The following is a 25,583-nucleotide window of genomic DNA, read 5'->3' on the forward strand; positions in this document are numbered from 1 at the left end:
TGAGATACATGTAAAAATGTAAGAATTTAGTCACACGGATTTGTTTTTTTCATTGATATAAAAATGAATATAAAATACAGGCACATAGAAGGACATGGAATGATGGCAAATCTGGTTAGCCCAGATTGTCCTGAAAAAAAACAAGATATAGCATGTGTATGTAGTCTTTATAATGACTGTGATATGAGCTTAAAAGTAAAGGCAGTAAAAATACCCCAAAAACGCCTAGGGCCCAAAGGGTTAAAACAATCTCGCACAGAGAATTATGTGACAAAGACCTCATAGTGTCAACCTGGCCTCCAGATTCCCCAGATCCCAGTCTGAATGAGCATCTGTGGCACGTGTCATTAACCTACCTCACAAGCCACTGGACTAAATGGATCTGCCACCAACGCACTGGTGCCAGACACCGCAGGACACTCCCAGAGATCCTGTGTCCATGCCTCTACAGGTCAGAGCCAAGTCAGATCCAAGGAAGCCCCACCTTGGCTTATGGGGAAACATCTGGGGTTCAGGCATATCACAAGAATCCTTGAGCAGATTGGGACCTGGGAAATTTAGAAGCCACGTCAACACCTTGAGCTGTTTGTCACACTCCACAGGCCATTTCTAAACAGTTTTTGTAGTGTGGCATGCTGCCCTTTTCTGCTGGGGGGCCAATGCCATTGGGGAATACTGTTGCCATGAGGGGGCACACTTGGTCTGCAACGGTGTTTGAGTGGGTGGGACATGTCAGGTGGTATCCACATGAATGCCTGAACCAAAGGTTTCCCAGCAGAACAATGCATTGGAACAAAATAATCAAAGATATTCACTTCACCTGTCAGTGGTTTTAATGTTTTGGCTGATCGGTGTATTTTACTATAATCAATAACAATAATGCTTATTATCCATTAATGTAATGAAAGGGAGGGATAAATGATCAATTTATGAAACCACCTGCTGAACAAGCAGAACACAAACTTGCAGAAATGTGATGTAATCAGCCATTCTGCTCACAGTAACCTGTTGTGTCCGTTCAGTCTACACCTGCTCTGTTTTACATAGCCACAGAGCTCATTATGCTTATGTGCTGAAAGTGAACTCGCATTATCCTCCAACGCTGAGGAAATTGTTGACATAAAGATAAGACGAAGCTAAATATATGAAGATGGTTTTGATATCTGAAAAGGAAGAAGTGCAGATTAAGATGGTCTGCAAAATAAGCCATTTGTCTGTGCCAGCCAAAACAGGAAATACAACTAATCTTTTCCATCACCTGATTAGGTACCATTCCAGCGGCCACACCATTATTTTAACAATTTACTGACAAGGCAAGCTAACTTGGTTTGTTTTGCTAAGACAGATAAAGCATGTCTGCAAAGTTAAATGTTTCCATTTAGATGTTATTCAACAGATTCTTTTATCCCAAAATATATTCTCAACCAAGTCATGTATGCACAGTTAAATTTTGATGTTATTCTATTTTTATGTTGGTAAAATTTTAAGTTTTAAGTTGAGTTTACGCTGGTTTCTCCAGGCTTCAGTCATTAGCCCCTTTTACACTGCCAGATTTTCGGCGAATGTTGGGCCGTTTTGCCAGCAAGCTGCGAGCGTTTAGACACACAGAGCCAGATTGGCGAGTTGATCCGAGGTGCCCACTTTTCCGCCTCGTAGGGTAGACATATTGGCGGAACCTTTTTGGTTTAACGAGGTGGCTTTCTGCCTCGGGAGGGGCTGTTGAAGACTTGTGGGAGGAGCTGTTGATGACGCCGCACATGCGACCCACTGGCGGTGGATAAAGAGGAAACAGCTGATAGCAGGAATTAGCGAGCAGCTAGTAGGGTTGTCACGATACTAAAATTTCAAACTCAATATCGATACCCAGGAAAATATTCAATACTCAATACCATTTTCGATACAGCAGCAAAAAATTAAGAGGCATGTCATTTTTTTAAATAAAGATCAGAACAGTAACATCAATGATAACAGCAAAAAATCCCCCCAAAATAAATAACAACCAGAAACAACATCTGTCCATACAAATGTATTTATCTACAGCCCTGTTTATTTTCTGTGCTTCTGGTGAATTGGCACCATATTTTCGTTGCTGATCAAATAGCGCTGGTAGTTTAGGCTCAGGATGCTCCTGTTTCTACCTCACTATGTGATCAGAGAACCAGGGGTTACGGGAGAAACCAAGCGTTTTTTCAGCTTCAATCTGTGACTTTGCAGTTAACATAACTTTTCAGACACACATAATTGTGTTGTCCTGTTAAACTAACATTGTCTATTAATGTTGCAGACGGGCATGACTGATAAGGTTTTCTGCTTAGCTCCCACATTAACGTTAGAAGTTATATTTTAGTTTGATGCTGGCGACACCAGCTGCTCGGCTGCTAGTGAGGGGAGGGGCTGTACCTGCCGTCTGCAGCGTGCTGTGTTCACTTCACTAAATATTTCCAAAGAGCGCTTTTTTCTTTATCATTTTTGACCAAAACTGGCTGCTCTGATCCTCCTGCAGCTGTGCTGGCCATATTACAGCAACAGAAATGTGTGCATGCATGCACAGCAACGACAACAAGCTGGGTTGCAGCGAGGGCTCTGTGCCTGCACAGCGCATGTCCGTCGGACCCGTCGCGCGCACCCGACAGGCGCTGAGGTGGCGTGCACTGTTAGTATCGATACTTTTGTAAATTAGTATTGTATCCGGATACAGCGTTTGAGTACCGATACTTTTCAGAGTATCGATACTTTTGACAACCCTAGCAGCTAGTAGCAAGAGGGAAACGCAAACCTGACAGACACAGTAAAGATGAGCAACTGGGAAGACAAAGAATTGCGCACCCTCCTTGCCCTCGCAAGCGAAGAGGCCATTAGCCGTCAGATGACGGAGACGGTGAAGAATGGGCCAACTTACAAGAGAATTGCCGAAGGACTGACCAGCCGCAGCTTCCCTCCCACGTCACTGTTTACGTCACACGCTGCACGTTTTGTTACTTGCTCACGCCCCCCATTGCCCCGAAAAAGGCGCATTCTGTATAAACAAAAAGTAAGTAGGCTGCACTCCCCGATTTTGTTTTTATACTGCGAATGCTGAAAAAAGACTGATTGGGCTTTCCTGCAAATTTGCACAATTCCTATCTAAAAAGGGCTGTTATCAGGATACTCTTCAACTCGGCAACATTATCACATTATATATTGTGACATATACTGATTTTGTTCAATATGAAAAAAATGATCATGATCCTAGTTTTTGACATATCACCCAGCGCTAATGGGGGGGCGATTTGTAGAAGCTGACCTCATGTTGTTTGTGACTTTAAGCATGGTCTATCTCTTTCTTCTAATTCAGAGAGCATCTTAGTATGTGGTTTGCGATCTGATGCAAAACCAACAGATATATTTTTAAAGATCATACACACTTTGTATCAAAGCTGTTTATTTTCCATTCAGTTGGCAGTCAGTGTGCATATCAATTAAAAATAAGTTTGACTATAAGTAATCAAGTCAAAAACTGTGTTTTTTCCCCCCCAAATACTCAACTCTACTGTCACACAAACAACATAAACAAGCTCGAGATGCACCGATCCAGCTTTTTCAGTTTCGATACCGATCTCGATGCTGTTGCTTTGAGTATCAGCCAATAAACCGATACCAATCCAATACCATGGTTGACCTAAAAAGCTATATACCTTTACATGTAGAACAGAAAAGACTAGAGGCATCTTGATGACTACACAGTTCTTTCCTAAGATAAAATGAAACAAGATGAAACAGATTAATGCAATGATGAACTATTTATTTTTAACAAAAATAAACAATTGTGCAACAGCAGTTGAAATAGTGTGAAATACCTCCACACAGCAGGTTCTCTCCTTCGCTCCATGACGTATGACGTAGCTGGCGTCGCAATAGATTTAAAGGGAAAGGATCGCCTCAGGTATCGGTTGCATTTTCCGGTACCCGATCCATCTATTTTGCAATATCGGGGCCGATATTTGATCCAGATATCGGATCGTGCATCCCTAAAACAAGCAGATACATAGGGTAACTTTTTGGGCAGTTCCAAAGGACAGCAAACGATAGTAAATTGCACTTGGTTATTGTTTACTTAAGTTCCAGGGTCAATGTCACCCATCTAAATTTGGTGTTTTTGACATTGAAAAATTGGCTCATAGTACAAGGACTATGAAAAATGTTTTACAGTCTCAGTTAAGGTAAGAAATCGCTTTATTCATCACAAAAGAACAATTTGTGGCCACGATGCTCAGTATACACAATAAAACCCAAACAGACAACATAAACAAAACACTGTGTACATATTAGTCAAAATAAATGATAGATATGCACACAGAGTAGAATGAAATATAAACAGAAAAAATATATTCAAACACTTGTAGTGTTTAAATATGTTTTAGTGTAACTACAAAGTGTGCTGAGTCAAGAATAATCAGAAATAAGGGGAGTGAAGGTGTTTAAGGGTTGATGTTTGTGGTGTTCACTGGCAGGTGAAGTCTATAAGGGACAGCAGTGCCCCCTAGGCAAGTTATGAAGAAGTGCTTTAATTTTGACTTTTAAAAGTTAAGCAGTGAAGAATGTAGTGATTAGTACTGTAGCTTTTATTTGTTTCATTATTTTATGTATTGATATTATAGATAAATATTATTAAGTACATTAACTGGTTCATTGTCACCCACATTTGCTTTCAGTAATACTGTTAAAGTCTCTCACCACTGTTAACATACACCAGGCTGAACAGGAATATAATTTATGGAGCAGGAAAAGTGTCGACATTTTCAAATGGGACGTGACCATAAATCTTCTAACGCATTACACTGTTACATCACACTGACCACATCATCAGGAACATGCAGAGTGTTGCAGCCTCAGCTGTTGCTCATCTCATAATTGTTGTGAGTCCCTCCAAACTCAGTGACCAATGGCGTCACCTGAGTGCTTGCAGATATCTGTTGCAATGGGGAATGACATGTCCGTACGTCTTTGCGCAAATTAAGACAGCGTGGATGTGTCTTTCTCAATATTTAGGTAAGAAGACAATTATGTCATTGTATGTCGAGCTCTGTAAGCTTTCTTATAATTATAATTACAAGAGAAATGACAGAAGCAGCAACACTCTTTTTTTTTTTTTAAAGATATTTTTTGGGAGCATTTTTAAGCCTTTAATCGATAGGACAGATGAGCGTGAAAGGGGGAGAGAGAGAGGGAGTGACATGCAGCAAAGGGCCACAGGCTGGAGTCGAACCCGGGCCGCTGTGGCAACAGCCTTGTACATGGGGCGCCTGCTCTACCACTAAGCCACCAACGCCCCAGCAGCAACACTCTTGATGTAATGGTAGTGAGGTCAGAGTGATATAACCGTTACCTTGTTAATGTGTTACAAGATCGATGGAAGGTTCTTTAGAACTATTGTGAGCTTTTGTTTCCTCACCATGGGACCTGTTTCCCACAGACATTAGGTATCTTCCGTGGTGATGCTCTGTCTCGTGTGGCCTCTTGTACTTTATTTTGTCTGGTCTTCAGCAACTGAAAGTCATGATCGGAAAAACACAAGTCAGGTATTTGACGTGAAGAGTCAAGACTGTGATACACTTGGGCAGTATATCAGGGATTTTTGTCCTGCTGCTTTGCAATCGGGGTTTATTTTCAAAATGGATGTGATCCTACACTGTTCATCCAATATGGATGTGAACACCAACTACCCCTAAAGGAGCACTTTACCCCTCAAGTAACCATGTGTATATCAGTCACTCACCCTGTGTTATGCTGAATTCATGGAGAAAATGCCTCCACAGTGAACGAAGAGTCCAAAAACAGAAAATTCTTGATGAATTTGATAGTGAGGTAAAATTTCTGTTTTTGTCAGTGGAGTCTGGCTTTAAAGAGAGCATAGGTAGGTTTAACTTTTAGTTCAGCTCCCTGTCAGAAAGAGCTGTCTGTTTGGGAACAAGTTATGTGAGCACATGAGCAGGTGTTTGATATAGTTTTTCTGTTGTTAAACATGGCCCCCTATGGCTTCAATTCAGGAAGAATTTTCTTTAGTTTTGGATTTCTCGTTCAAAAACAAAGTTATCTTTGTGAATTCAGTGTAACATGGGGTGAAGTATCTCAATAAAGCTGAAAGCAAGCACTAAACCTTGTTGTAATTGTTGAGTTCAATTCATTGTTCTGAGGTAAAGAGCAAGGAAACAATGAAAGACAAGTCAGTGTCTTAATACTTAACGGCTGCAGTGTGTGTTGGTTAGTAACCCTCAGCCAGATGTATACACTTCTGTTTTACTGTAGTCAGCAGCTATCCGTAGGTGTTGGCTGAGGTGTTAAATTTGTTGTTGCATCGCTTCATGCACATGAGGTGGTGTAGGTCATAAATATCCGTTGTTTCTGACCTTTAAAAATAACACTGTGATTAGTATAAAAATCTAATGGGTGATTTACTTTTTTCCTGCACAAATGCAAAAAAGGCAAAATATGACTAAGCATTTTTCACTCTCCATCCTCACAGTAGACATCTTTTATTATAGTAATATTATGAGTCTGAAAAACATCTATTTCACCTATGTCACATCCCTTCAAACTTTTAAAAATATGCAATGTACATTTAAATAACAATTGTATTGGCTCTGATATCTCATTCAATCTGTGGGATATTTTCTTGCATGTATTGAAATTCATTTGCAGCTTGTGTGGTGAGCTGCTGTGTCTGAAAAGTGAACTGATCAAGTACAGTGCAGGTGCAGTTTTCCATTTGTATCATTTCTTGGCCACTTGTCATGCTGTATGAACACAGTTTTGTTTCATATGATGTTTCCTTTGAAGCCAGAGCTATTTTCGGACACCATTAACATTTAGTTTCTTTTTATTCTGTAGTGTAGCCAAAGTGAGCCCACACGACAGACATGGCATCTTGTTTGTCTGTGAGCACTTCCTCATCTGTACTCACACCCCCAGCTGGCATTTCCTCAACAGTCCTTTTATCTGTTCCAGTAATTACATAATTTAAAGCTGAGCAGTGAAACAAATTAACCTACACTAGGTCTGGGCAGTATATTGATAATATATTAATATCGTCATATGAGACTAGGTATCTTAGATTTTGGACTAATCGCAAATGTTGTCTTTTCCTGGTTTTACAGGCTGCACTACAGTAAAGTGATGTCATTTACCAGACTATTCTAGCTGTTCTTTTATTTGCCTTTATGCACTTAGTTATTGTATCCACATTACTGATGATTATTTATCCAAAAACTCACTGTGTAAATATTTGTGAACGCACCAATGGTCAACCCCACAATATCTTCTCAATGTCGAGGCATTTAGTTAAAAATATTGTCATATTTAAATTTCTCCACATCACCCAGCCGGAGTTGTCACTTTGGGTTTGGCTTCGTTGACTTTTATCTGTATCTATGGTGCTTTAAGGAAATATTCAGACCCTACACTTTTTTATTTATTTATTTATTTTTTTACATTTGGTCATGTTGCAGTCTTGTGCTTCATTTTTCTCCTCATTAATCTACACTCAATATGACAAATGACAACACTAAAAAAGAATTTTAGAAATGTTTGCAAATGTATTACAAGGTGACATATCACACAGAAACAAGTACCTTGTACCAGTACCTTTGGTAGCAATTACAGTCTTGAGTTGTCTTTGACCCGACAAGCTTAGAACACAGGCAACAAAAACAGTCATCCACTAAAATGTCTGATTTTAATAGTGTGGTGGTGGTCAAGCGAACCCTCCTACTGACACGTCCGTCCTGTCTGTTACAGGTGCGGGGCTGAGCGGCCGTCAGATGCACCGCACACAGGGTGTTTTCAACCACACGGAGGATTACGTGCTGCTGCCAGACGAGCGCACCATCAGCCTGTGCTGCTGGGACTCGCGCACGGCCGAGAGGAAAAACCTGCTGTCTCTGGGACACAACAACATCGTCCGCTGCATCGTCCACTCACCCACCAACCCCGGCTTCATGACCTGCAGCGACGACTTCAGGGCCCGCTTCTGGTACCGCCGCACCACCACAGACTGAAACACATCCAGCCGCCATGTTTCTACTCTCCAGCTTCACTTCATCTCCTCTTTCTGAGAATACACAGGATGCTGGGCTCAGTTGTTTTCAGTGAACTCATCGCTGTTTTGTGATCTGTAGTGTCCGTCATTTTTATTTCGTTGAACCTGCAATGGAACTGATGGGACAGTACTTACGAAAAGGAGTTGTCATTGCACCATCTTCAGAGTAAAGCAGTATTTCCGTAGATGTTTTCTCCGTTTGACAACAACTCGTTTTAATTAAAGTCTGACTTAAAAATCCTTTTACTGTTTGGAAACCTCAACTCTTCTCATGCCTCATATTCCTCAGTTATATGTCATTAATAACAACAGAGTTGTTTTGTTGGATTTTCCACTTTTATATTTTGTCTACGTCCTTTGTTGTAATTCAGATTTTTATTAAAAAGTTAAAAGAAACAAGTGTCTTCTGTGAATTTGTTGGCTAAAAGTCCCCTTCAGAACTCATAACCACAGTTATGGTAATATCCTGTTGATATTTTAAGACCACAGTTGTTGCAGCAGAAAGTTAGCAATCTGCAGGGAGCACAAATGGGCAATGATATGCAACAACACACGCACACACACAGACGCAACAGTCATTGTAGAAATACATTTACTTAGTCCTGTCTGTGGCTTAATTCATTAACATAGAAGAAGCCCAAACTTTAAATGTTTTAAAAGGGAACTACAGCTATTTTCAAAATACATACATGCTATTCCTATGGTCTAAGACAGTCCAAAAATATTAGTAAACATGAACAACTAAATTCTAGATCCAAATGCTAGAGTGATAAAACTCAAATGTATGATGTCATCAAGTGTAAACTCTGGAGATGCAACATTGATAAACTGAATTGAACTGAAAGATGTTATAGATGACACAGAGAGTGTCCAGGGGAACGTCCTAAGTATAGATCGAATCACAGTGTTTGTTTTCATTACTTGTAGTGTAGAAAACCCCAGCACCCCGTGCATAAACATAAATGGTCTAAGTGTACACTATTTTCAGAAGATTTTAGATGATGTTTTACCTTGGTATCAGACAGCCCTTTCTGACAGGGAATTAAAGTCGATATCTCAAAGCCACCAGCCACAACTGACAAAAACGGTCATTTTACTTTGCAGAACACGGGAGTTGCTGGTCAGGTGCTGCCTTGATTGGTAAGTGTGTAATGTAAAGCAGAGAAAATACAGCGTACACTTAATTTTTTATTTAGGTGGCTAAAATACATTTTATCATTGCAGTACATTGTTCAGCTTATGTGTCAGTAGATTTAGTTTTTAAAGGTGCTCGCAAAGCAACTGTACATATAATAAGCACATCTAAACGTTACAGATATGGCTGAATTTGACAACAGAAATACATGAATGCTTGATGACATCACAAGTTTGAGACTTCTCTGGTTTCTGTCTTTTAGAGCGAGTAGCTCATCTTCACAAATATTGACTCAAGTTTCCTCGGCCATGAAAACGACATATTGGAATTCTTAATTTAGGTGGTGTTGCCCTTTAAAATACCTTGTTGCATTTAGTGACACCCTTAAAAAATCAGAACAATGAAAGAAAAACAACAGAAAACATATCAAAGCTCCTGATTTCCTCCTCTACTCCAGCCTGCACCCTGACAGCAGAAGGTCACCGTGCCCCCATCACTCGTCTGCATTCCCCAACCCCCCACCCAGCTCTCCCAGACGCTGCTGTCTGTGTTGTCCCGACAACAACGAGTAAGGCCACAAGAATTTCTGCTTCAAACAAACTGACCCCCCCCCCAACCCCCCAACCTGCCTTATAAATCTGTTACGCATATGGAGGAATTTGTCAGACTTATAAAAAAAGAGGAAGCAAAAATAATTCGAGACGACAAAAATTCCCTCAGTGAGCTGGAAAAGTAAACCAGTGACAAGTGATGCACTTCTGCTTTATTGGTAAGATGGGGGGGGTAAAAGCATAGAGTGACATGAAGCTGAGTGAAAAAAACAAAAAGAAAAAAGTGGTGGGCTGGAGCAGCTGCACAGAGGAGGTGTCTCCAGCCAATGGGGCTGCAGGAAAGCAGCTTTGTCAATGACATGGTACTCTGTTACTCCGCCCAGGGTGTACAACAGTGTGGCTCTCAGTGACAGCTCAGACAATATGCTTGAGACGCAGACAGGAGTAAATCCCCAACAGTTTACACACACACACACTCATGGATGAGATGGTTCACTGAAAAACTGACTCTCTGTGGACGGACTTATTTCTCTGTGTGGACACAACTGCTTTAACAAACATGGTGAGTGCTGCAGCTGCCTTTGACATAGTTACACTTTAGTCTCAATTTAATGTTTATTCCTGAATGATTTATAATCTCAGTTTTGGATGTATACTGTGATGTATCCGCTCTGTTGTGTACTGTTGCCCGTCCAAAGGAATGTCCCTTTAGACCACCTGCTTGGATTTCACTTAAACTTGCGGTGTCAGCTACCGCCTATTTCTACACACAGCCTCACTGACCTGCTCCACTGTAGGCTGAAACCTGAGAGATCCTGACAGAGCTGAGAGTGAAACTTTATGAGCCTCATTAACACACAAGCCTTTAGAAGTGAGATGATCAACTCAGGCTGCTCAGAAATAGATAATTGGGGCGTTACATGTGAATCTGTGCATCATTTACAAATGATAAAACCTAATAAATGTGTCACTGTTACATCCTTACAACAGCTGATCAAACTGCCTGCATGTTAGTTTCTGAGCTCCTAAACCTCGTACACGTGTTGCTGTGCTCTGCGTGTACTTTTTGTTTGAGGGATCTGTTGAGTGAACCTTTTGTGGCTGGTTTGGTTCCCTTACTCGTCTGTCGTTGAAACCTCACATTCTCCGTCCAGCTTGATGCCTCTTTAACTCAGCTGGACTCTCACTTATTTGCCTGGATGTTGCCAAAATTGGTGTCGGGTTTTAAAGGGCCAGTGTGTAGGATTTAGAGGGATTTAGTGGTATCAAGCGGTGAGGACAGCAGATTGCAACCAGCTGAAACTTCTCCTGGTTAGAATTATGTCAGTGTTCATTGTTCAGGAGGTTTTTACCAGGAGCTAAATCATCCGCAGAGGTTTTTTCCTCTCAAAAACAAATGGACCAGGTTATTAAAATTGATAAAAAACATGGAATGAAGCTGTTTCATGTAAAAAAAATCTATCTTTTTCTGACGCAAAAATGCAACATCTAGAACCAGTGTTTGGTTTGCCTGTTCTGGATTGCTGTAAAAACATGGTGGTGAAACATGGCGATCTCCGCAGACAAGGACCCGCTCCAAAATAAACAGATCACTCCGAGGTGACAAAAACACAATATTTCTTATTTTCTGTTGATAATACACCAAGAAAACATACTTATTATATTCATTTTCTGGCAATATAACCCCCTAAATTTTACACACTGGACCTTTAAGTTTGACTGCTTATCATTGGTAGACTTGTTTTCTGATGCTCTTTGCAGCTTGACCAAGAAATGATCAGTGCATGCATTTGCAGCACTTTGTCTCCACATGTCAGTGTTTATTAAAGGACCCCCAGAGTAACTAAATGGGACTGCAAGGTAGCCAGCAGCAGATGGAGAAAACATTACATTTAGCTCAAGAGAATCAGAGAATGTCTGCCTCCTCTCCCACAATTTATCCACATCTTTGCTTAGACTAGTTTTGATTTTATTTGCTGGTTAAAAGTAGAGAATAACTGCACAGCAGCAGTTACACTTGACTGGGGCCTACCAGCCCAGTTATTATTTGGTTTGGGGGTCTTTAGGTTGTAAATGTTTAAAAAGCCTCCACGTGATTGATGTAAAGGCAAAGCATAATCTTCTCAGGTCCTATCTGTAACTCACAGTCGAGGGAGAGGATATGCATCATCCTGACATTTTCCCATACAAAGCAAATATGCAACTGAGCTCATCTTATTCATCGCGTCTTTAAGAAAAATGACTGGTTCGGCCAGTGACTAACAGTCAGTTTAAGCAATCTCGTTTCCGTTCTATAAGGGTATTTGGTGCTGGAATTTATTTTTGTTTAGTTCACTGAGAGCTATTTTGGGATGCCTCGTGTGCTGCGTAGCTGTCTGTCTGTTTTTGTCATCTGAGAGCAGGAGTCAGTCATGAGGGCTTAAGCAGCGGGAGGCTGGCATGGAGAGGTGGCAGCATCCTCTTCGTATCCCACTCAGGGAAGTTCAAATAAGTTTAATTCTCCATCTGTGCTGTATGTTATCCAGCCGCTGTCTGTGTGTTGAGCTGCTGGGGATTATTCAGCTACCTCAGACATGAGAGGCCCCCATCGTCCATTCTGTGAGGATATGTGCCAACTGGGCTATAGGCTCCTGAATACACTTGCCAGAGTATGAAAACAAAATTAAGCGAGTCAATAAAGACTTGGATTTCTAGGGAAATAATATATGGATGAATAAATATTGCACAATAATGGCTTGCAAAACAACTGGGGCTTTCCACAACCATTTCTCTGAATGTCATGTTTGGTTTTAGTGGGAGGTTTAGATAAAAAAACAGGCCTGAAACCCCTGTCAATCCGCTTTTTAAAGGTGCTCTGACAACTAAAAATCTAGTAAACCCACTGTGCACTTTTAGCTCAGCAACAAACAGCAGACTGACGAACAGGTGAAAAAGTGGAACATTTAGCAGTTAAACAGCTAAATATTTTTCTCAGGAGTTGGTGGAGACCAAAAACAGAGCTAAACGAAGAGTGAACAGCCCTTTTCACACATGAAGTCTATCCCCGACATGTTCAGGAACATTTCCTGCATGGGGTCACGAATGAATGGAAGCAGAGATCGATATGCAGGGAAATCTGTACCACCAGTTTCCCACCTCAAGATTCAGTTACATTTCAGGAAAAAACGTCGGTATGGCGGTTTTGTGAATGAAAGCAGTAACATTGCAGGGACAAGCATGTAAAGGATGATGTCCGACTGACGAAAAATGCTGTCAGACGAAGCAAGTGAACCGATCACCAGACTCCGCTGATGACGTATTTGAATTCGCAACTTGTTAACTGTTTACCATTTACGCCAATGCTTTCGTGGGATATTAAATACATTACAAGACCATTAGCACGGGACAAAAACGGCTCCTTGTCCACCATGTTCCTGAAAGTAATAACAGACGTGCATTACCACCATGTGCTAGACTGCCCCTTGCCCCATCTATTCCAGCATCGCCATGGCACGTATGAAACGGTGCAAGATGGAAATGTTCCTAAATGTAGAGCATGTCTGAATAGTGAAAATCCCTGGCAGTGCCTGAATTGTTATCCCAGTAATTTATGGGAACTGTGTGTGAAAGATGCATTGAATTTTTCAGGTGGCCAAAAACATAACTCCAAATGAGTCACAAGCGGCAAACTAAAGCATGGCAGTTTGTGTGTACCTGGTGGTGTATCATTGGTGCCAGTGATCCACACACCAAATATCCCATATATAGCCTATTGCTTTATGTTGCAAAAGTAGTGCTGCCACTTAAAACATGGTGTTAGTTGCTATAAAACAATCTCTATTTTTAGGGTTGGAAACTACGTTTTTTGTTCACTGTTTGCAGAGATATCATTGCTCCATAGCACTAATGTTGGTCAAAAATTCCACAGTGAAACTTTAAGTGATCCATCAGATTTCCTGCAAACCTGACCATGCTACACACAATGTTAAAAGCAGTGTAAATGCATGAAGGAAATGCCACATTTCCCCAATATGTTTAATGTTTTGTAGTATTGTCTCAAAAAGAAAGATTCATCTTCAAATGTTTACTCAAGCCCCGTTAAATTCCCAGTAGGTAAAGATACTGTTTGTGTCTGTGCAGGGAGAAAGATCCAACAATGATCTGCACTCTAACAAAGCATTGGTTAAAAGTCAACCACCCAACATGCTCCTTTACCCAGTAACAGTATAAGCTACAAGTAAAGCATCAAAGTGACCACACAGTGAACATATTCACTGTGACACAAGGCAGAAGATGAGACTGAGGAAGTGTGAGTATAAATAAAACCAGAATGTGAGCGGTGAGATAAGTTCCTGCCACAGAGCAGGAACTTCCTGCTCACTACAGTCCATCCTACAGTGTTTCTTCTTATTCTGTTTGGTGTTAGATAGAGTTTGACAAGATAGGACTCAAACCTGTACTTGTAATCAAACATTGAAATGAATGATCTATTTGTTGCCATTTTTCATACTTCTCTAAAATCTTATAAAAAAAACTGAACCAGTAATCTCCTACGCTGTTTGTTGAAAGTAGTTCCATTTCTGTTTTCCATTGTTTTCATTATCACTATTACTGAACTCTGCAGCTGTAATTATGAGTCACTCAAATAATGCAGTATAGCTAAAACTTAAATGCTAGCATGCAAAAGCTCAAAGGTTCACATATTAGCTTCGGAAGATTTAAACCACATCTCACTGTCTTCATTTGTTCATATGTTAAAGCAAGTGTTAAATTGTTAAATTCTTGTTTTACTTTTCCATAAGAGCATTAAAATGTTTATCTCTCACATATTAAATAGAGTAAAACTGCAGCATAAGGGAGAAACGAGTTATGAATTTCATTTGTTCAGCTATAAATTAAAGGTCCAGTGTGTAGAATATAGTGGCATCTAGTGGTGAGGTTGTAGAACTGAAACTTCTTCTGCGTGCCAAGCGTGTTGGAGAACTATGGTGGCCGATACAAAAGCGGAAATGTCCCTATGTAGAGCCATTTTTTTACTGTAGAAACAATATGGCCGACTCTATGGGAGAGGACCCACACTGTATGTATATATAAAGTGCTCATTCTAAGGTAACGAAAACACAACAATTCTTGTTTTCAGGTGATTATAAACTAATGAAAACATAGGAATGAATATTACACACTATTTGTGCGAACAAATGCCCTTAAATCCTACACACTGGACCATTAAAGTTTGCTAACATTAGCTAACATTAGCTACTATAAGCTACAGGTCATACCAGACTATGTGAAGCTGTAGCAGATGAACCACAGAGTGTTTAAAAGAAACGAATAGTGTTTTGTTGCTTTAAGTCAAACTGACTTACTAATTTTAACATTAACAGTCCATAAACTGATGGGAATAAAGTAAATCTTGAGAATCTCTGCTTCCAAAAAAAGAACTAAATAATCTATTGGAGATTATATCCCTTTACCCATCCCTAATAGACCTTTTTACTTACTTTTGAAACATATTAAGCCTAGTTACAGTTTGTTTAGTCTTATATTGTCATAAGAAGATTAGCTGTTTACGTGGAATGTCCACTAAATGGTCCTAGGAAGTTTTCATCAAGTGTGTGTGTGCGTTTGTTTATGAGATTTTGACATAGTTCTCACCAGTCCCCATACAGGAAATACCAGGGCAGCTGTAGCGAGTCAATGTCACTGCCACGGAGCCTGAATCAGTCTCCACAGCCTCCTCTTGGATTTGTCTGGGTTGGAGAGTGAGATGATAGAGGTGATTTTCCATGGAGCACATCTGAGGATCATTTGAGATGATAAAATTGATCGACCAGGAACGAATTCCCAACATGTCAGAAAATAATTTACAGGGATAGCAGATCTGTCTCCCAGTGTTTCTCCTTCTGTTTGTCTGTCTGTCCCAGTCTCTCCTCCTCATCTCTCCCCCTGCCCCCGTCTCTGGATCTAAGATACTGTGGGAAAGTCTAATATGTCATATTTACAGGCTGACTTCCTGTCCAAATTCAAGAAAAGGAATTATCTCAACTATGTGCTCTGCCTCATCTTGAACACCCTGCTCCCGCCATTCTGTCTGGGAAAATGAACATTCTTCTAAATTTGAGTGAACTTTTAGTCGATTTGCTCACCGCCACCGTGGGTGTTGTGCTGGGCCTGGCATGTGTCTGAATGTATAATGGATGAGGTGCTGACCTGACCCCGGGGTCGTGACCAAGTCGTCAAAGGGCAAAAGGTCAGAGTGAACCAAGACGGTGTCGTTCCCACACTGGGAACCACTTCCTGGACTGGTTCCTATGACAGTGGTTCTCTGGGACTGGACGCACCTATTATGTTGACTGTCACTACAGGTGCTCTCTGATCGTATGGAAAAAGTTTGCAATTAGCCAATAGCGTTGCTGGGATTTCCATTCTGTTGTTAAATTACAAAATACTTTATTAATGCACGTCAATGGCTGCAGAAATATTACCTAATTAGAGGAATTATGCAGTTTATGAAGAAGCGGAGAAGGAAGCAGGCATCTACTTATGGACAAGAGGCTCTTACTCATGATAGTGCAAGATGAAGTATAATGTCAGCTAGCTTGTCTCGTGTGGTTCAGTTGAAAGAAAATAGTTCCTACATAAAATTGCTCACAACAAGGTCTGTGGATTATCTTGAGTAACTGGGTCATGATTTCACATTGTTGCTGAGTTTTCCAAAAAAAATTTTTGGCGCTTTGAGCACTACAAGCTGAGTACCATCTAGTTCCGTTATACTGGAGAGAAGGCAGATATCTGTAGAGCCAACACTTGGTAACTCACACCAAAACAATCTAGACTGATAAATACCACTACAGGAAAGAGGAAAAATATGTATTTTTGATTTTGAGGTGAACTGTCCCTTTAAACACCACAAAATTATCAGCTTGAAGATAAATGCACTGAGGACAAAATGCCTTTAAGTGAGTCTCTTAAACACAGTTTTGATAATCAACAATTGATTTAAGTGCAAGGATGAAAGTTGAATCTAAAAGTAGAAATAACACATTCTTTCTTTTACAGATGAAAAGTTGAATTCATGAGCAGTAAAACACAACTGTGCTCAGTTTGATACACTCAAGCATTTTGCCGCTACAGCTTTACCTGGTCTTGTCTTAGCAGTAGCTTATGTTAGCTAATGTTAGCTATCTTTAGGTAAATACTACTGTATTACAGATGTTACTGAGCCAGTTAACTCACTTTATAACTGTTCTCCACCTGTGCTACTGTCACAGTACAATTTAGCATACATGGAGTTAAATAGTCCTGCTTTAATTCATTTATCAAGCAGACATTGTCTAGCATTTCAATATGTGCATTTTCTCTGTGTTGTATCATGTAAATTGAATATCGTTGGGTTTTGGAGTGCTGGTTGGACAAAACGTAATTTGAAGATATCCCCATGGGGATCGGGAAAGCTGATATAAGCATTTTCTACATTTTCATTTTGTTCTTCAGACTAAACAACTGATCGAGCAGATTAATCAATAATGGAAATAATCAGCAGTTGCAGCCCTATTTGAGTGTTTGGTGTAAAAACACTTTGACATTATATAACTATGATTTAAAAATAGAACTGGGATGAAAACAATGATCCACTCCACATCCAGCATTGTACTGAAGTAGCGTAATTTTTTGCCCTGAGATGACTGATTGCCTGGACGGAAGCTTCCATCCTGGACTTTTAAAAGCATTTCTTGCGTTGCGTCTGGCAGGCCGATGTTAATTTGTGAACAGGATGGAGCGGAGAGACGGGAGAGGCAGTGACAGCTGTGCTGTTAAAGTGCTGAAGGCCAGCTGTCAGAGGGGCTGATCTGCACAAGCAGGCGTGTGCAGGAATCCAAAAGAGTCACAGCTGAATCTGACTTTGTTACTGTACACAGTGATCAACACGCAGACACAGAACCAGGGACACACGAGTAAACACAGTACAAGGCAGGGGACAAGTGACCTGAATTCAATAGGTATAAAATCTGGACAAAGTGTCACCAATAATCAGGTCACATGACCTGATCACATGATTGTGTTACGGATGGAAAAAAAAAAAAGTACTGTAGTGTAGTGTTACACAGGCGGAGTTCATAGTGATGTTCATAAAACCAGTGAGCTGCTACGTCATTGTAGGATAGTGTACACTGATCCAAGAGAAAGTAAAACAACGTAAATCTTGGTACGGTTGCTGATTGTCATTTGACCCTACGTATTTCACTCGCATGTCTGTAGCATGACCCAGAGGATTAGGCAGGGAGTTTGCTGAGGCTTCTTGTTTGTGTGTGTGTGTGTGTGTGTGTGTGTGTGTGTGTGTGTGTGTGTGTGCGTGTGTGTGCGTGCTGGGGGGTGGTATAGTCTGCTGCGGTCAGTGTGCTCCACAGGCCTGCATCCCAACAGGTGCTGAGCTTGTTGGGCTCTGATGGTGAATGGGCTCTTTGTTGCAGAGGATTCACCCTCAGAGAGAGGCCAGAGCTAGCAGACGCACACACACATATACACACATATACACACACACACACACACACACACGCATACTGACACTGACACACTTATCAGCTGAGGGTGTTGTGTGTGTGCGGGTGTGTTTGTTTTGTCGAAGGTCCGTCTCTGCCATGATTCCTACAGTGTCTTGCACTTGCATCTCACTTTAGACATGTCACTGTGTTGCAAAGTAATCGAGTCCCTTTACCCGTGAGCTTAAATACAATTTCAAGGTTCCTGAACTATACTTGAGTATTTCCCTTTTCTTGCTTCTGCATGCTTGCACTATGTTTAAGAGGGACATATTGTGGCTTTTACTCCACTACATGTATTTGACAGTTATTAATATTAGTAACTTTAACAATAAGCTTCCAAAGTGTATATAAAGTAGGTCAAATTAGCTCCACTACACATAGGCCTACAACGATAACATTTTGTTTGTTACTGTATCACTAATAATAATCAAATAATACAATATATAACAGGCCATTGAGCAAAATGGGTAATTTTATTTTATACTTAAGTACATTTCACTGATAATACTATTGAATGCAGGACTTTTGCTTGTAATGGAGTGTTTTTACATCATTGGCACTGCTAATTTTACTCAAGTGAAAGAAAGTTCTACTGATGTTCACTATGTTAGCATCCTAACATTTCCTAGCTATCCCTACCTGAGCATGTTTGTTTGATATAAATTGTTTGAATGAATTGGAAATTATTAGATTAGTCCTGAGGATTTGAATGTGTGCTACCTTTTCACCTTTAGGTATGAAATGTTGGAACTATATGAATTTTAGTTCAGCACCACAAAGAATTACCGAGACAGCACATCCTCTCAATGGCCCAAATTCCACAGTCACAGTTTGTTTGCATTCCAGTTTTAACACAAATATCTTGAGTTTACCAGGGTCGAAACCTGTGCTGTGCATTGCATTAAACTGTCAGATGGCTTTAATGTTGCACCTCTGTTAGTCACAATTTTGTAGACTGACAGGACGTGGGTAGATTTTACCAAACATGAAAAGGTCAACATAATTACACACTTTCAACACAGTATTTTCACTTGTCATTCATCTAAACACACATATTTCTCGAGAGAACTGAAAAGATCAATTTTCCTCTGTGTAGCTACACAATCTGTCAAACCACATGCTGCTGGCTGTGTGAACGCAGCTCTGCCGAGTGGTTTTGGTGTGACAGGTTTCATTATTAACAGCTTGTTTCTCATGACATTGACACAAAGGAAGCTGCCACACGTCAGTGTTTGTGGTCAAGGGATGTAGTTGTCACACATCGGTGTTTGTGGTCATTGCATGTAGCCCAGTCTGATTTAGATTTGCACATAGAGAAAAGAGAAGGGCAGTTTCTATGTGCTGCACAAATGATAATGAAGAATGCCCTCGCACGTGGCAGCGACTTCATAGGGAAACATGCAAAGGGTATCTACGCATAATAATCACTGATCATTCTTTGAGTTGCTAAGTACCAGTCAGATTTGAAATATGTCGAGGAAAATTCAGTTTCATTTGCAAGTCAATGTATTTTTGGAGTGATGAGATAGGATACTTGCAAGCCTGCTTGCAAGAGGAAGAAGAAATTTGTTTTTCATATACCTCAATGCAGAAAGCCCAAATAGGAAGTGAAAATACTGAGCGAAGGAATATGTCACATTCAGAACAAAAATAGCACTACTTAGTTTTGTTGTTGTTTCACAATTCCTGTAACAAGACGGGAAAGAATGACGTTGCAACAACTATTCATGTTAATTGTGATTAAGAAAATTACTGTTCAGTTGTTCCTTTTTGAATCTGATGACTACCCAGACTTGTAACTTGCAGCAACATTTTGCAAAAGGAAATGGTGTAATAGGCCTACGGCAGCAAAAGGAGAAATACATTACATTCAGTTTCAAGTAAAAACGTCCATCTAAATGTAGATTTTTACTTTGCAAATTACCATTAAGAAAATTACCAAGGAACTGCTGAAAATGGAGGTTGTCTTTGTGTCTAGTATCTTACTTTTGTCATTTAAAATGTGCCACCCACAGGCATGTTTAACCTCCTAATCCTTATTTCCATTTTCTCTGTCATTTTTTTTAGAACAAACTTGCGAAGGCTCTGTATGACAACACTGCGGAGTGTGCAGATGAGCTGGCTTTCAGAAAAGGGGACATCGTCATGGTGATTGATCAGAATGTGGCCGGCACCAGCGGATGGTGGATGTGTTCTCTTTATGGACGGCATGGTCTGGCCCCTGCAAACAGACTGCAACTTCTACCACAAACTGGAACCACTGCGGGCTCATTAAGCCATGACACAGAAAAACCCAAATTAACTAATTCTGTAACCGATGACAGTGCACAAAATATCTACCAGATCCCGAGTGTGCCCCGACCCTCCAGCAGCCCGGCTTATGAACGCATGGACATGATTTACAAGGTCCCGCATACTCCTTTATCAGCTTCAAAAATTCCAGTCCCGCCAGCACAAAGGCACAGCACAGAAGGACCCGAGGGAAACAAGGTACATAGTGTTTTTTCTACAAGTATTGGATGTATGGAGAGAAGAGCAACAACCTAAATGTAGTTGTTAGTCTGTCTATTTCTCTGGGGTCAAAGTTGGTCCTTTTCCTTGGAAGTGTTCACCCTCATGATTAGAGAGGTAGACTGCTGCAGAAATGCAATGCTGTGAAACCCCTGCTGGCAAAAGAGCTTACAGATGGGGACCAGGGGCCTCTCCATGGGACAGGCATGCAGCACCGGGGTCTTTATGGGCCTATAAAAGACCAACAGACACAGACTTCAGACACTTTTTAACTGCAAACAGCAGCTAATGCCGCCAGGGACCCCAGAAAGATAGAAGTGTCTGTACGGGTGCCTGTGCGGCAGAAGGTGGGGTGAAATAAACCCACATGTTCACCATTTCCTCTCCTGCTCCAGGGGCGTCCTGTTCCCCTCTGCAGTAGCCACCTAACATTCAATGAGTAGCATGGTTTCTATTAGAGAGCTGCGTTAATTGGCAGAGTGCTTGCATAATAGGGTTCTTCAGCAACCTCAACAGGCTTCAGAGCAAACACTGTCCCCATAAATGTGTTGATGCAGAGGTCAATGAGGTAGATGCAGCTTTGATCAAAGCAATGCAAGTGTTAACTAGTCAACCCTGATATTACAGTCTATTTATCTTGTCTGCAGCCTTCATTCAGCACGGTGTCCAGTCCAAAAAAGGAAGTTTACGATGTCCCGATCCAAGCAAGACGAGGTTCTCTTTACACTGTAAGCTCCTGAAAATATACACGAAGTACACTGAATGTAGTGAGTGGAGTATTTGTAGATATCCTGCCACTTCAGTAGGTACTAATCTGATGTCTTTGCTGTTACTGTGATGTTCAATTTGCAGGCATCAACGACTCCAAGACAAGTGCCACGAAAAAACTCGCTGATTCCAATTTCCGAACTGGAAAAAAGATTTGACTCTCCGGAGGGTTTAAGGTGTAGCAGTCCAGGAGACACTTACGTAAGTTTCAGACATTTAGAGGGATTTAAAAAGCAAGGAACCTTTGATGTGACTTTTAAATGTAGTCTAAAGGCTTTTTGCATAACTCTGATATTAACAACTCTGTTCTTGTGCACAGGTGTATGCAGTTCCACCACCTTTGCCTCAGGACCCAAACTATGACATCCCCGTTCCCTCGACCTTGGAAGCCCAACAAAAAGTGACGGGTGGATACAGCACTCTCCCTCACCCCTGCAAGCCTGAGTGGATTTATGATGTGCCAGTGGGTCCTGAGAAACAAAGTCCATCCAAAGGCTCCTATGATACCATGCCCTCAAAAGCCATTTGCAGAGAACTCTATGACACTCTTCCAGCACGTGCTTGGCCCATTGAAAAAGGCAGTCCATGTCCCTCGCTTTATGATATACCAAAGCCTAGTTTTCTTGAAACGCCGAGTCCACCCAAAGTGCTGCCAAGGGTCCCACTTTATGACAAGCCCCCAACTCAGAGGCACACAGAGGAGTTGGTATATGCGGTTCCTCCTTGGGAGGAACCGCTCTCTCAAGTTCTCAGTGGTCCCTCCAGTGATCATATACCCCTAGAGTGCAGAGGCGACTCGAGCAAAGCTCATGAACTCAAAAGAGTGCGTCTGCAGCGAATGAGGAACTTCCTGGCCTGTACATCTTTCCAGGACCTTCCTGGAAGCGGGGAGCCACTGGTGCATGATGACGAGGAACGAGGTAAAACTCTGCGCTTGTCTGCAGCAGACAGTCAAAGAATCAGCACGGCCTCCAGCTCTTCCACAAGCTCCTGTGACTCTCTGGCTCTGAGCTCATCCTCTCCTGAGCCTTTGCGAGAAGTGACACTCAGCCAGGATGAGGCTTGCCGCAAACTTCTGGACCTGCAGGAGTCTGTTTGCAAGGCCGTGCCCCGTCTCATGGAGTTTGTCAGCAGTCACTGGAGGAGCAAAGAACATCTAGAGAAACACCTGAAGGAGATCAAAGAAGCAGCTGAGGGGATTGCATGTTCTCTGACGTGCTTCCTAAACTTTGCTCTGGACGTTAAGGGCAATGCCCGCCGTTTGACTGATGCCAACCTTCAGACGAGGCTCTATAAACAGCTGTCCATCGTAGAAGACTCAGGTGTAATCCTACAACAAACAGTAAGTGCTCTGAACATGGCTGGCTGGCCCCTCAACACACTCTCTCAGGACCCTGGGCAGGCCCAGACACCTGACCAACTTGAGCGCTTTGTTATGGTGGCACGAACTGTTCCAGAGGACATCAAGCGCCTGGTGTCCATCATCAATGCCAATGGCAAGCTTCTGTTCAAAGCCCATCTGAAAGGTCAGACAGAGACAAAGAGAGGTCTTGATGGAAGTGAGCAAGGAGAGGACTTAGTTGAGGATGACAACGACTATGTAGAGCTACAGGTGAAAGCTTTGCACTATGGTAACTGAATGCCCAAAGCATATGTAATAATGTACCTTGCATATTAATTCATCTGCTTTTTACTTTTCCTCAGACTAAGAATGATTTCGAAAGGCAGCGGATGGAAGTGCAAAAGGAGCCAAAAGAAAATGTCACATCAGTCTCTAAGAAGGCACATGTAAGTAACTCCCATTAACATAAGGGATTTGTTCCTACTTAATGAGCACACCTTTGCCTCTAAGAAAATTTGGTTTTTATATATCCATCTACAAAGTTGCCATCCAAGACTTTCCACGTAGTCAGAAAAAGACAGGAAACACTGTGGTCTGGAAGACATATTATGTGTCCATCTTCACCTTTCTTTGTTCTATTTCTCCACTGTTTAGGTGGATAACAAGCGTCACTCCTCTGAGTCCAGCAGTGGCACAGAAGAACATCTCCCACCCTCCCTGTCAGAGCACTGCCGGCTTTACTTTGGCGCCCTCCAGAAGGCCATTGGGGGATTTGTGGGCAGCCTCCAGGCTGGCCAGCCACCAGAGAAATTCATCTCACAAAGCAAGCTGGTGATCATGGTGGGCCAGAGACTGGTGGACACCCTGTGCAAGGAGGCCCACTCTGGAGGGTCCACCCAAAGCCTTCTGTCTATGAGCAACCACCTGTGTGCTCTCCTGAAGCAGCTGGCTGTGGCCACCAAGAAGGCAGCGCTGCACTTCCCAGATAGGCAAGCTCTGCAAGAGGCTGAGGAGTTTGCAGTGGAACTGGCCCAACGAGCACAGCACTTTCGGAAATCACTTGACCTCTGAGCACTCACATATAAAGCATATGGATTTATTTGTACAGCAAGACATGGGTGTATTCATCATCAGATTCCTTTTTCATTAATGTCATATTCAGCTTCATTCAAGCTTCACTTGCCAAAAAGATCATTGCTTTCTGCTGAATGTTGTTATCATAATGAATGCAGGTACTGGTTTAAATGTTAATAATGTTAGAAAAAGTCGCTTGGATGAGCAGAAAGATTGAAGTCTTATTTGTACTAGAATAATAAACTTCACCATTGTGGAGTTCCAAAGTAAATTGCACATTTAGGATACTCAAGTCAATATTAAAATGCAATTAAAATATGAAGTATAAAATAATTTGTTTTATATAATTTACAACAATGTTATATTCTCCTAATATTGTTTGGTAAGTGGATGTTTTATGTATTTTATTACTTTATTATGTAAGAGATATACTCTCCAGGGTAGTAGTTTGATAGTCTACTTTTTATGAATATCTATGTAAATATTCTAAAAAATGTGTAATGCATTCCCAAACAGCAATTAAAAACTGAAAACTCAGATTATGTTGATGTCTGTCTGAAGCATACATAAATGTTAGTGACCTCTGTAGAAAGGATATTTACATAGCCATTTCATTAAAGAGCATTTCACACAGAAAGGTCACTTTACTAGAGTACTGGAGAATACTGCTCAGTTCATCTGATTATGGTATCATGGTTATCTCAGCTTGAGACTGGAGTCTACAAAGTTGTAATAGAAAGCCTGCATCACAAATTGGGTGTGTAAAGTTGGAAAGACATGGCATTGAGGCACTGAGGGTTTAAAAGATGCTGTTAGTTGCATTATGGGAAATGTAGGACCCGTTTCAGTGTGTGTTTTTTGTATCTTAACCCATACTACGGACTCAAGGTCAGGATATCTTGGCCTCTGCTGCTTCAATTTTGTCTGTTCTTATTTTATTTTTTTTTGTCTCTTGGGAGTTCCTCAATTTTATGAAAGTGCAAATAACTGAAATTTAAATGTGTGATACGTTAATACTAATCGCAGCAGAAATAATCTTTTCCACTGTACCACCTCTCAGGGAAGGTCAGAGGTCAGTGTCATTACAGAACAGGAACCCATTGGTTTGTGGAGCTTCAGTGTCTTGCTTAACCCTCTACTGCAGAGATACTCAAATTGCTTTGCCCAGGGGCCACTTCTGCAAAATGACAGGCGGCAAAGGGCCTGTTGCAGAAGGCCCGTGCAGGTCAGGTTTACGCAAGGGCGTTTCTAGGTTTTGGGGACATTCAGGGCTTAGCACGGACCTCTGTTATGGGTCAGGGGGAGCCAACAAGCTCTATTTTGATGCTTTTTATGCAACCTGGCACCTTATTCATATTAAAAGTGCAAATAAAATTCTAATTGTGCATCAACCTATTTTTATTGTGAATTAGAAAATGGCTGGAGGGCCACATGGCACCCTGTCCCTGGCCAGATTTGGCCCACAGGCCACTAGTTGAGTATTACTGCTCTACTGTAGCCTATACAGTTTTGTCTACAGTTCACCTTTTTACATCAGTCATGGCATACCAGCACTATGTGGCCATTTACCTTTAGACTGCTAGTAGTATGAAGTTGTGATATATCC

General features: G+C 41.3%; 2 protein-coding genes across 2 annotated transcripts in view; both read left to right on the forward strand.

Moving 5' to 3' along the window:
* cstf1 (cleavage stimulation factor, 3' pre-RNA, subunit 1) overlaps nt 1–8,473 on the forward strand; it is an 11,686-nt gene extending 3,213 nt beyond the window's left edge. Inside the window, exon 6 of the mRNA XM_050038940.1 lies at nt 7,774–8,473. Within this exon, the coding sequence (XP_049894897.1) occupies nt 7,774–8,033 (260 nt within the window). The 3' untranslated portion in view covers nt 8,034–8,473. The remainder of the gene's footprint in view (nt 1–7,773) is intronic.
* A 1,679-nt stretch (nt 8,474–10,152) lies between these two features.
* Nucleotides 10,153–25,357, forward strand: cass4 (Cas scaffold protein family member 4). The gene is made up of 7 exons (XM_050038976.1): nt 10,153–10,322; nt 20,350–20,772; nt 21,441–21,521; nt 21,646–21,762; nt 21,881–23,173; nt 23,266–23,349; nt 23,558–25,357. Exons 1-7 carry the CDS (start codon nt 10,320–10,322, stop codon nt 23,972–23,974), a joined length of 2,418 nt encoding a protein of 805 aa, XP_049894933.1. The 5' UTR covers nt 10,153–10,319; the 3' UTR covers nt 23,975–25,357.
* The last annotated feature ends 226 nt before the right edge of the window (nt 25,358–25,583 follow it).

The sequence above is a fragment of the Epinephelus moara genome, chromosome 24 (genome assembly GCF_006386435.1).
Source record: "Epinephelus moara isolate mb chromosome 24, YSFRI_EMoa_1.0, whole genome shotgun sequence".
In the NCBI taxonomy this organism is placed as follows: Eukaryota; Metazoa; Chordata; class Actinopteri; order Perciformes; family Serranidae; genus Epinephelus; species Epinephelus moara.

Coding starts and splice junctions, on each gene's coding strand:
- cass4 (XM_050038976.1), top strand. Junction 21,763..21,880: donor GCAGTCCAGGAGACACTTAC/GTAAGTTTCAGA, acceptor TCTTGTGCACAG/GTGTATGCAGTTCCACCACC. Junction 23,174..23,265: donor ACGACTATGTAGAGCTACAG/GTGAAAGCTTTG, acceptor ACTTTTCCTCAG/ACTAAGAATGATTTCGAAAG.